Source organism: Megalopta genalis, chromosome 17, assembly GCF_051020955.1.
Source record: "Megalopta genalis isolate 19385.01 chromosome 17, iyMegGena1_principal, whole genome shotgun sequence".
Classification (NCBI taxonomy): Eukaryota; Metazoa; Arthropoda; class Insecta; order Hymenoptera; family Halictidae; genus Megalopta; species Megalopta genalis.
This window is the reverse complement of record NC_135029.1, coordinates 379,763-392,785: the sequence shown is the minus strand read 5'-3', so window position 1 is coordinate 392,785 and position 13,023 is coordinate 379,763. Positions and strand designations below refer to the sequence as shown.

Sequence of the window (13,023 nt, the reverse complement as noted above, 5' to 3'; positions counted from 1 at the left end):
GCCCGAAAACTTTCTTTTCTCCTGCCGTCGGAGAAGAAATAATTGAGTATTCAGTGATTGGCAAATTACCAGTTAATGTTCCCTCAACTTTCAGGTGTTTTAACACCCGGAAGATTAGCGAAGAATTGGTAGGAAAACAGTACATGTAATGAAGGAACAAGAAATTATGGTTAGAACGAACGGTTTCTCTCGAAATGTTTCAAGAGAACTGATTTTAAATAGGCGATTGCCTCATACAAAATTTTAAAATTCTGATGCATTGTAGGCGGTGCAGCCGCGAGAGCTGGACTTCACGCGGGCGACAAAATAATCAAGGTGAGTTTTCCTACGATTATTAATCGGATAATAGCAATGAATCAAATCCATGGAAGTTAATACTTAACGAGAAAGTTTTGCAATTCGTGTTACTATAACATAGGAATTATCTGATTCATAAATTTGAGTTACGAACAACTGTTGTTACGAATTTGATTGATTTCTATTTCACGAACAGCATATGTCGTGTTACGTGTACAGTATTCTTAATTGTTCTTGGTATTTCCAGGTTAACGGCGTGAATGTAATGCAGTCCACGCATACGGATGTTGTACAGCTGATAAAGTGTAAGTTTACATACTTTCTTTCTTTTCTACGACCTCTTTCTTGTATATTATCATCTCTGTTTGCAAAATATTTCAACACGTTATTTTATCGATTATGCTATTCAGATCCTAAGTGATCTGGCTGTATTAAATACTGTTTTATGTTCATTAAAAAATATAGGAATTAGTACTACGAATATCTAAATAATTTCTTATTAGTGTTTCGAGTCGCCTTATAAGCGAATGACGATCAATAATTAAATAATTATTCTATTGCTATTTGACATACAGAGTGAATAGCGTAACTTGCACATCTGAAGTAACTTTTAAATTATGCGTTTTATGAAAAATTGTGAAATAGAAACATTTTTGTACTCAACTTTTGTATTCAACAATTGTCCATAAAATGCATACGTTATAAATTATTTGAGGTACACAAATGCACACAGGATGAACAAATCAATGTGATCACTTTTAATAGTTTGCTTGTTTTTGGTAATGTGTTAAACTTGTTGTAATAAAACATTGTTCGGTTTGAAGGAGTAAATGTTATGATAAACAGAAAGTTTTTCTCAAAGCCATACTTCTTTGTATGTTTGATTTCATCGATGTTCTTTTTTTTTTTTAAATGGGAGTATATATTTTGATTATCATGATGTAAAAACTGGGATCAAGACTTATCTAATGACTTACGATACTATAACTTTTACACAACCTTGAATATAAAAAATTATGACGTCGATGATGTTAAAATCTAGAAGAATATGAGCTTAAGAATTTTCATAACATTTGTCCTTCCAGTTCAAAAACTATTTTACATTCTTGTTTTTCCACATAATTAAAAATGAGCGAAATATTCAGAGTGATCGAATTGTTTTGGTTATCCTATAAATTAATATGGTATATTTTTGTATTTTTTTGAACGTCATCTTGTTTCGTTAAGTGGTCTCGCATAGTTACAAAACACAGAAAAGAAGCCTAAACTTCGACAATGTTATTAGGAGAATTCTTCATTACCATAATATTGTTTTAATTACAAAATTAATAAAATTAGAGATGTAGCGATGAATTCCGCGATATTAATATTCTGGAACCGTTTCCGCGGTAACGATACCATCTCCACATTCACCTACGAGAAATAAACTACATAAAGTGAACAACGTAACTTTAACATTTATTACCACAAGTTGTCGTTCCATAATATAAAAAATAAAATTTCTGACGTAAACTACATATATTCATAGGTGCAACAGTTTCTACTCCAATAGGTTCATATTAGGGGTACTGTCGACACATTAAAGACACACCTATAAGGGAATTAAAGTCGTAGTGGTGTTAGAAATATTTTCGAAAATTTGAAGTGTGATTTACCCATGCCAAATGTTAGAAAGACAAGTGAAATAAATTACAACTTAACTATACATTAATTTAACTATACATTCTCTTAACTATAAATTAACTCAACCCCCAATTTATGGTCCGAGCTATTTGGACTACTTTAAAATAATTTACGTAATTTTAAATCAGTGAATGCCAACTTCTAGATGTAAAGTAACAACGATTTTACAATTTTTGAGAAAAGTGACTTTACTCAGATGTGTGAAATGAGATTTAAAAATTGCGGTGCGCAACTACTTCACTTCTTGTAAAGAAGAAGCAATGGGACAACATACCTTTGGCTCATTGTGGCTAAGAATTAAATGAAATTAAAAGACATTGCGACATCAGTACAGAACAATACACTTGTTAGTAAACAGTAACATTCTTTGTTTCTCACAATGAAGAAAATGTGACTTACACTGCTATGACTTTGACCCCCTCATATGTACAAGCATAAGAATAGGTATTACACAGTTGGAAAGGTTAATAAGCTATTTAAAAACACAATTTTGGAAAAACGTGTTGTAAGTTCTACCCGTTTTAATAGGCACTGCCTTTTGGAGCATTTAAATAAAATTTTCCGAAAACATAGTTGGAAGTTGCAAAATGGTACAATTCGAATTAAAGTGCTTTTGATCATTGCAACTGTGATGGAATTTTAAGCTGTATTCAAGCGAGTCGATATTAAGTATTATAATTAGCCTTTTTGTGCAAAATAACAATATTCTGCATCAATTTCAAATATTAGGAGGTAGCACAGAGTGGATTTTTTTCTTTTAATAGTTTTGACAAATGGAAGATAATTTGATGCTAATCATAATTTGTGGTTTTTCTTTACTTTGAATTGCTTTAATTCGAGTCTTTTCATAAATGTCGTAAATATTGCAGTATGACACTTGAGTTATTCTAATTTCACTTTTCAATTGTTTAGATTCAAACTATTCACAATGGTTTCAATAATTATAGAGTCAAAGTAACTTTTAGATTTCTAGTAATATTTAAACAAAAACTTAACTTAACAACATATTTGTGTACATATCTATATTTATATTATGTTTTTGCTTAAATATCAGTAAAAATGTAATAGTTACTTTGAGCCTGTAATTGTGCATATCACAATTAGTTGGTTGTCATCATTGTGGCTCGTTCGAACAATCTATTCACAAATTACTTGAATAGTTTCAATCATCTTACTCGGTATGTTTACGCAAAAAATACGATAGGGGGTAAACACTTTTTTCTTTCGCGATTGGATTTTCCCGTCGATTGCGTCTTTCATGTACCCTGGACAGGAAGCCGACAAGTTTAGATGGGGTGATACCTCACTTTGCAAGTTATTCTTGTGAGTCATTGATTTTTAATCACTTAGGGCGTAATCTAATGTAGCATGCCGTGGGACATTAACCCGTAATTTTATAAAAATAGGCGGATAAATAGCGTTCTATGTACATGTGCGATGATAACTATTTGTAGAATACTAATTACAAGAGGAGATGTGCCACTTCATTATACACAAAATAATTAATAGACTTAGCGACGCGTCCAGTTCCATGTCCGAGTCATGTCCGAAAATTTTATTAATAATTTTTATCGTTCAATACATAAAGTAACTTTATTGTGCAGATCCTTTTTATAATTAATAAAGAAATTGATATTAGTTTCCCAGAACTATTTGTTAAACAACGTTCGATTCTAGGTTCTGCAGAAAATGTGAAGCAATGGAAACTTCGTGAACATTTAACAGAACTTCTGTTCTATTCCTAATTTTATAAAATAGTCAATAAGGGAAGTGTATTGTAAATTATTTAAAAGTCTGTTTTATAACCAGTCACAATTAATGAGTAATTAAGTTATAAATACATGAACACTGAAGTGAACTAGATGATTCGCTTAACCAATAGGAGATGGAGAGATTTCAATGTTTGAGTAGTGCATGATAACAGACAAGAATATAGTGTGATTAGTAGATTATGGATTTTATACATTTATGACAAAAATTAATAGATCGAATACAAAACAGTGGACACATTATTTCCAAATCATTAAAATTATTGGAGAATAAAGTCAATATCTACGTAGCTCCTGCATCTTGTAATTAGTGCATGCAATTTTTGTTTTGCATAAAAATTCGGTATCTAGTAATTAGCAATGAAAGTAAGAAAATGACGAATCAACGTCATTACAAAATATATATATGTATATTAACCCTCTATAATCCGACATTTTATAGAACCCATAATAATTGATATAACTTGAACCCAGTAAATATAAAAATGCAATCGTGATATATAAATTAACAACAAATTTACAATTTGATGCGTGAAGTAAGATTTAAAAATTGCAGTGCATCATCTCTTTGGTTATGGAGGAGAAACAACAAAACAAAATACCACATTAAAACTGAAATTAAATGAAAAAACATTGATAGATTAGCATGTGACTTCAAATATGGCGTTTTGTTAAATCTTCGTTTAAATTTCACTAAAAATGTAGAAGTTACTTTGAGTTTATAATTATTTACATCACTGTACGTATACCTAGATATATGATAATGGTTCACAGGGTTCATAATTTAATTCTTTTTGAATTAAAATAGTGTGGGTACTGATACATCATATTTATTTTATTAGGCCATTCTCAAGTAAATTTGAAAACCTAAGTAATAATTCGAATAATATTAAAACAAAGACAACGAACAATGAACATTTTATTGTTCATCAAGAAATGCTTGTTCAGATTACAAGAAAAAAAATGTTCACTGGCACTGAAAAATTTTATTTTTACTGTAAAAAATATTCGATCACGTACTGCTATGTTTAACATTAAATCTACCGAGCGCTAACGGTGATCGGTCCGTATTGGTTTATAAGAATAATGAGACTGACTTTGTGCAGTCTTTTTGCCACGTTTATCATAATGTATGCTTGAATTAAGAAATGTATTCGATTATTCCGTGTGAAAGTGTCTTTGTAATCGGAACAATTGTAAAAGAAGAAATGTAAGGTTGGTCACCCTTTTATAGTGTTCATACGAACTTACACTAATGGTTTTTAGATCACATAGATTTAATTAAAAAGTGCACATCTTTGAATACTGTACAATGTTTATAAATTTATTATATCAAAGGATATAATAATTAATGTAAAAATACAAAGACAGTAGATATTTATTTGCAGAATTCATGACTCCGATAAGGTGATAATTAAAAAAGTTATATAAACCTAATATACAGCCTGAGTCAAATTAGATCCGAAAGAGCATAGAAGGGTTAATTGTGGTATTGAAGAATCGTGATTAGCTCTCCCACTTTTAGGATATTTACGCGTCCTTTCTATAGCACCCCTCCCTCATTTCTCCATAATGTACAAATTTTTACTTATCGTAAAAATTGTAGGCTTATAGCAAAATATTTGTTTCCTATTTAAAAAGAAATTATAGAATCATTGTTATCTCAATTATAAAATGAGATATTTATTTACTTTCCTGCTTTATTAAGAAATATTTTCAAGATTGAGAACAAAAAAGACCATGTTTACACGATGTCGATTGATAACTACCCTGATCTAAGCCAGACTATAGGATAGATCATGTATACGTGATACATACTGGCCGTTAAAATGTTAAAAAATTTAGCTAAAAATTTAGCTTGCAAGTACCTACGTACATATAAGCTTCGCATTATAATACTAATGTCGACCAATGGTAATAATCAGAATATGATTGTTTTGTATAAGTTATCATCGTTTATTAGGAGAACAACATTTTTGTTATATTTCTTTAAATTGTAGATCTTTCTGCAATTTTCTATTTTTACATCTCATCTTTCAAAATAACACAGCATAATTTAAGTAATTGTGAAAAATCACAATCTTACTCTATACATATAACGATAGATAATTCAGTAAAATTGAAACTTTTATATCCTTTTATGAATCACATTCATTACACTTCAAATTAACTCATTTGTTAGCCTTATTTCTTTGGTTATAAGGAAAAATGCCGTAAGTTGCAATTCCAAAAAATTTAAGTTAATGCTTTAACTGAACTGTAGTATATGTATAGGATTTACGTATTTATTAGGAAAAACATCGTGAAAATAAATTTTATCGACTCAAAAAATGTATACATCACTAATACGAAGCATTAGTTATCAGAACTTTAAGCGACAATATCTGAGGAGTGAAAACATGTGACATGCAGCGTTCTTCCTTGCAGCCACAGATTTGTGTGTCTTCTTACAAATGAAATCTATTCTTTTGCAAATTAAATTCACCTCAATGGTTATTTATAAAATTAATACAGTTTTTAAATGTAATATGAATTTATATACGTATTTACAAAATTATGTAAAATTCATTAAAAATAATAAATGTGCAATAAATAATTATTTATAAAATATTATTCAGTTTTTAAATTCGATACGAATTTTGTTACAAATAATTTTATTAGAAGTGAATTTTATTTGCGAAAGGATAAATTTGATTTTCAAAAAGGTGAATAGAACTTGCAGAAGTTGAATTCGTAGTCCAAAACCTGTAAAACAAAAACTGTTATTAATATTAGGATGATCTTATTTCACGAGATAAAAGAATGACTGTTTCTTATACGTATAAATTTCGAAGAAGATCGATCAAGTTGCAATGGGCCATTATGACAGCTATAGAAAATCATATCGTGCAGGAATTGTAAAATAATGTTGACAATAATAAAGATAATTGCATAGAAATTGCACTGTGTCATCTTGAAATGTAGCTAAACATTTATACAAAATTTTAAACCATTTGACTCCTGACAACTGGCGGCTCTAAACGGGAATACCCAATTAATGACTACATACGTGTAAAGTTTTTTCCATATTACATAAAATAGAGAAGAAGAAGAGAAAGCGTTCAAGAAGATTACGAATGACTGTTTTAAATTTTATGCTTCGGACACTTCGGCATAGACGATGTCTCTGTTGCGACGCGACGTTACCAGTGATGTAAGCATGCGAGTTTATAGCGGTGACCGTGCATAGAATCTGTCTTCTTCTTTCTAACAGCCCAGGTGAGGCACAATGGGCGACACTTGCCTTACATGTTGTTATTCCGCAAAATCGTGCAATTGTTTGAATTCTTGCCTAATTCGCATCTTCTATGGCACGTTCAATAGAACGATTCGATTCTATTTTTTCATATAAATTGTGCGTCACGTGGTCGAGTGATTTATCAAACGTTTTCAGAAAGGGTATTATATAATACAAAATCTATTTCTTTTTACATCGCTATTTAAATTTATTACTATTGGCTCCTTGCATTATGACAAGGCAGACTCGCAATGAAAATTTCATACATAATCTGCTAAATATGAACGCTATTCGTTTCTTCCAAATCGAAACGAGATACGATTCTTTTGTTATCAAAATCTAAGCATGAAAGTGAATAAAGGCAGACAAGCAACGAAAATTGGATCGTTCTATTAGGGTAATTATTAAGGAGGAACAAGCGCAAATCGACCAACGATTAAAATAGAAATGATAAATAAGAACTCATCGACTCACTATTATTGATTCCTTCATAAAAAATGGTGCGGATCTTTAGGCAAAATAGAAATTTCATGCTTCAATGATATGAAACAAGAAATAAATGAAAATGTGTTTCTTCTTTTAATAGTTCTAAAGGGTTGGAAATAATGTAGCAACATTTTAAAATTCTTCTCATGTTTTCATTGGTTTGTTTGTGTATCATTTAGCCATTTTAGACATAAATGCACAAAATCCGTAATGTCACAAATTCATGGTAGTAGTGTCTTATAACTTCAGTACATCGCACTCAACTTTGTTTTATTTACATCGTATTAGAATTTGGTACTCGCTATGATTTGAATCGCAAAACGTCAATTATCGTCGTTATCGTTGAAATTTAAAACTTTCCGAGAAACGATTCTTCCTTTAAAGTCACGAACAGTTATTTCCTTCTTCGAATTCTATAAATCAGTCAAACCGAACCAGCTTCTTTGTTCGGTTTATGTATTGTGAAGTAACAGATCGAATATCTGTCTGCGGAAGATAAAAAACGTAAAAACAAAGACAAAGACACGGGCGCTGAAGTGCTTTCACGTCATCGTAAGATGCTCTTGCGCCTCCTAAATCTAATAACTTTCTGAAGCACGGTAGCTGTCCCACTTAATTTCTTAATGCTGTAGCTCTTGCGCGCATTCAGATTTCGTCGGACTCATGAATATTTAAAATCGACGCTACGACTTAGAAATAGCGTGATTTCTAAATGTAGAACGCGTTCCTCGAGGAAATCGTAAGGAAATCTTAAGGTGTTTTTTTCTTCGAAAAAAAAGAAGAGAAGGGAGATCGTGCTACTAAAATTCTGTTCATTCGATGTATCCTAACAAATTTAGCGTGTTATAAATACATAGGAATTGGAACTAGATTATCGCGAATGCTATAACAGGGATTAATCGTGTTAGAGTCGTAGGCTACTTAAAACAAATATAGTTTTACGAGGAAAGGTGGCTGCAGTATACGTGCAGGTTCACAGCTGACCGCTAAGTCGGTTTACAGCTGACTCAATCGTTCATTCGGGGCTTTCCGCAAACCGGAGTCTTGAATCTTTTTTATCTTAAGATCACGTTAACGAGGAAATTTCTGCAGTCGCAGCGAGGCGAACATATTCAATATGTTTCGCTACAGACAAGCGATGGTATTGTTGGCAACGAACTGCGGATCTTTATGCAAAATAAAAACTGTCTAAATTAATTTTGTGGAACATAAGATTTCTTTGCTTTTGCTTTAGCTTTACAATTTGTCCAGCGAGGACATTCGGCGATTATCACTGCGGACGTTCAGAGCATGTTGATAAATTCCTTGTTAGGAATCATCCGTTATAACACGGATTGCTGACGTAAGAGGAGTACCAGAAATGAGAGAAAAATCCTTTTCCTCTTTTAATAATCATAAGAAGTTGAAAATAATGAAGCATTATCCTTAAATTTTTCTAATGTCATTACAATTTTGTATTTGATCTACACATTTTTGCCATAAATGCATAAGATCCGCAGTCTAATGATAACATTTTATCAATCTATTAATCCCTTGCACTCGAAGTTATTTCAACTCTAAATCCAAGACAGTTTTATTGACCTGCAATATTTCCATTTTATATGATTTATTGCATTTTATGTGCATGAAATTGAGGCTATTGGCTATTGGCTGTTAGCAGTCTCTGAAATGTGAACAAATTTGATAATATCAAAATGCTTTTGAAACGTGGTACAGAAATTTTTAACGACCCCTTAGAGTCGGCATTCAAGTGCAAAGAATTAAATTGTTGTATTAAAATATCAACGCAAATCTTTACGCTAATTTTACACACAACAATATTTTCACACATACAGAACGTGTTGAATCGCCTCTCATTTGTTATTCATCATTCTCGATCATGGGATTCATCGATTCTCACTTCTCTCCCAAATAATTCGCTCATTCAATTACACCAATTTAATAAAAATTACCTCACTGGTATCCGGATATTAATTACGCGAAATAATCGCTACCGGTTTTGCATATCTGAGCTGACACGATCTTGCGTTTTATAAAGCCAATTTTATGCAAATTGTTACGTTATGTTATAACGCGGAACGTGACATTTTGACAAAATATTTTGTATACAGAACGAGCTTCACTTTATGCAATATTGTAATCAAGAAGACTGATCCTGAAACAAACGATGCTAGTAAACGTACCACGTACCTAATACTAAATTCTAACACCTCAGGTGTTCTATATTTTTATGTTCCATGTTTCTATATATTCTATGTATTTATTTAATAATCGGTTATAAATAATTTTTCAAAGATATAGGCATCTTCGTGAATTTATCAAACGTTTCAATGGGACATATCGTAGAGGTTCTAACATATTAAAAAAGAGATAAATAATTCTTAAGGACATTTTTTTTGACTAATTAGAGTGGTAATGTTTCACGGAAAAGACATGAGGTAAATTAAAAATAGGATGAAATTACATTCCAAAGAATTTTATGAAATTATATGAATTTTGTATTTTACGAAAAACATGAAAAATTCGTAGCAGACATCAAGGAGCAAAAATCAATAGTTATCTTTAAATCAAATCTAATCATTTCATTTCTGCTGATCCAGACATTTATATAAATAACTTTTTTTAGGAATAGATTTCTAAAAATAGCGAAATTCTTTGATTCAATTTTGTTTAAAATTACTATATTATAAAATTAATTTTATACAGTCATTATTCTGTCTGTGTGTAAGATTTAATAAAATGTAATGTAATGTTTAAAATATTTGAACATCGGCCTTTTTTAAATTTATCGAGGTAATCATCCGCGGATGGTGTTCCTCAAGATACGATCATTACACACAACTATTACTGATAACAACAGATCAAATACTATTATAGTTAATTACTCAAAGATCAAATACTATTATATTTAGTTAATCACAAATCAAATACTATAGTTGCACATTTTTCTACAAATTAAAATCAATTTTGATATCTTCGTTTTATATAAAGCGTAGTAGTGTCTTACATTGTTTTAAATAATTCCTTAAATTAATTCTTGTTTTTCTAACTATCAGTATTCTTCTTTGTTCACGAGTATGAAAGCAGACAATATTTTTACGGCTACAATACATAGCTTCTGAACAATGCATTCATAAACTTTTATCTTAATTTTCGCTCGTTGTTTGAGTTTTCCACTTTAAGGAGTTTGTGTATTTACATGTATATACATGTGCACATACAATACAATGTATTAACAGTCGAACAGCGAACCTTCTTGACAAAAATATAACCGAGTATGCGTAAGATCAGATATGATTTGATTTAATGGACCCGATTTAAATGGACCCGAGTCCCGCCATCCGAGTGTTAACATACTTAGTTTAGCAAATAACTAGACTGCGGATCTTTGTGCAAAATAAACCTTTCTCTAGACGATTGTAAGAAACGGAAATCAAAATGAAACAAATTGTTTCCTTTAATAATATGGATAAATTGAAAATACTGTAACAGTATTATTATATTCTTTTTACGTTTTCACAATTGTATATTTCAGCTACTCATTTTTATTATCATTTTAGTAACCGCAATTTAAAGCAAGAGAATAATTTCAATGACTAAAAAACTTTAAAATACCATTTTAAAGTATATATAGGTAGCTTCCGTATCTTGCCATCATTTCCGTTACTATTGAAGGACTTTTCAAGATCATCGATATTTTTTGCATATTAACATCTGTTTTTATGATGCGAAGTTGTAGTCGGCGTCAAGACGAGTTGAAAATTCCATAAAACTATGACCTTGGAATGATATTGAAAAGGAACATTCTTAATATTGAGGGGATGGTACAAATATGTATGAGATAGAGTAGAAACATAAAATACGAAGATTGTGATCAATACGCAGTATTAACAATTTTGGTAATATAATCGTATATCATGTATCATAATAATTAAAACACTCCTCCGCAGCAGCAATTCTTGATGGATCTATCTTGTAGTTTTTAAAGATACAAAAAAGGTAGATAATGATGGTCATCAGAATAAGCAAGATAGAAAATAAATTTCAATTTTGCTGGTTGCTAGAGATGAGTTAAGACATTTTCATTTTGTATAAAAATCAGCGGTCGAATTATATGAGATATTGGAATGATGACAATATGAGAACAAAAAATAACGAAATATTGTAACAAGTAATAATGAATGAATTGTAAATGCGATATCTGTGATGAAACTTATGAACTCATCATGATTTTGCCAGTTCAGAAATGAAAGTTTTGTATGATTATTACAAAGTTATTACTATCCGAATTTCTACTAGTCTCAATTAACTTTCATTCAGGAAGAATAAAAAAATCAGAAGTTCAGTATTTATATTTATATATAGCATCTGAAACCTCTTTTAATTATCAATTCATAAGTGTCGTGGAACTCTCTCTATACATACATATGATATTTTTGTTTCGACTTCATTGCTTTGAAATTCTTAACTCTCACCGATGCATAGTATGTATACCCCAATACTTATATGTTTGTAAAATACATACATGTGTTCCATTCGTAGTTATACCTACGTAATTCTACCTAAATAAGTATATATTTTTAACCCTATCTTTGTGTGTGAACATATATTTTATCTGACCTAAGACTATATTATAACACAAATTTATTAATTGATTTCTTAAATTTTTCTCTTTTCTTTTATACAGCTCTTAACCAGTTACTGCGCCTTTGATTTGTTTTCGTGCAAAATTAACTTTACATTTATCGAATAAAACATATTGCATTTTTGTAATCTTTTATTTTATTTTCGAATAAAAAAATTTAACATGTTTTAATCGATAAATATAGAGTTAGTTATGCACGAAAACAAAGTAGAAACACAGTATTTGGTCACTCCACAGTAATCAGCTACACTACCATACTTCTATCTTCTGTTTCCTTGAACATTCTATTCCTACCTGACTGTATCCATTTCATCATAAATATTCTTTTTCTTTGCTATTTCTTGTTTCTTCTATTTTCTTTCCATTTCTTTTAAGCTCTCTTTGACGAGTATTCTACCTTCCTGATGTTTTCTGTTCTTATCTTAAGGGGTTATCCTGATGTACAAATTTGAAAAAGTCAATTTTTATTTCATTGTAGTATTTATTTCGTTAAAGTATATGATTTTAAAAATATGTCTGCGGAACAATTTCATACAATTCGTAAAAATACGAATTTATACACGTTATAAATACGTAAACATGCCTGTATATAATTAGCAAGAGAAACTTTAAATGCGTTTCTCTCGAAACCATATCTTTTGATTTGGCTGACTCGATATTTCCAGAACTACTTATCCGATTGTCTTCAAATTTGGGCACAGACCTGCCTCTATCGTGTTCCTTCAATAAATCTGGATATTATCTAATGTTTTATATGACAAAAACTAGAAAAGTAGTTACAAAAGCAAAACTTGAACTTCAAACTACCGCCATTATTGTTAAATAGTGATACGTGTTGCTTATCCTGGTACGGACGATAGTTACAT

At 30.6% G+C, this 13,023-nt stretch overlaps 1 protein-coding gene and 1 long non-coding RNA gene across 5 annotated transcripts in view; one reads left to right on the top strand and one right to left on the bottom strand.

Annotated features, from left to right (window-relative positions):
- RhoGEF2 (Rho guanine nucleotide exchange factor 2) overlaps positions 1-13,023 on the top strand; it is a 120,329-nt gene that overhangs the window by 16,685 nt on the left and 90,621 nt on the right. For all 3 annotated transcript variants that reach the window (XM_076527238.1, XM_076527236.1, XM_076527235.1), the window contains exons 3-4: positions 266-315; positions 545-602. In XM_076527238.1, coding sequence (XP_076383353.1) covers positions 266-315; positions 545-602 — 108 coding nt within the window. The remainder of the gene's footprint in view (positions 1-265; positions 316-544; positions 603-13,023) is intronic.
- Positions 6,050-8,216, bottom strand: LOC143260734 (uncharacterized). Of its 2 annotated transcripts, none has more exons than XR_013035030.1 (2): positions 7,501-8,216; positions 6,050-6,494 (listed from the first exon to the last, which is right to left on the bottom strand). It is a non-coding gene; the product is annotated as an uncharacterized LOC143260734 (long non-coding RNA). The 2 variants fall into 2 exon arrangements; XR_013035031.1 differs by lacking the exon at positions 7,501-8,216 and adding an exon at positions 6,799-7,146.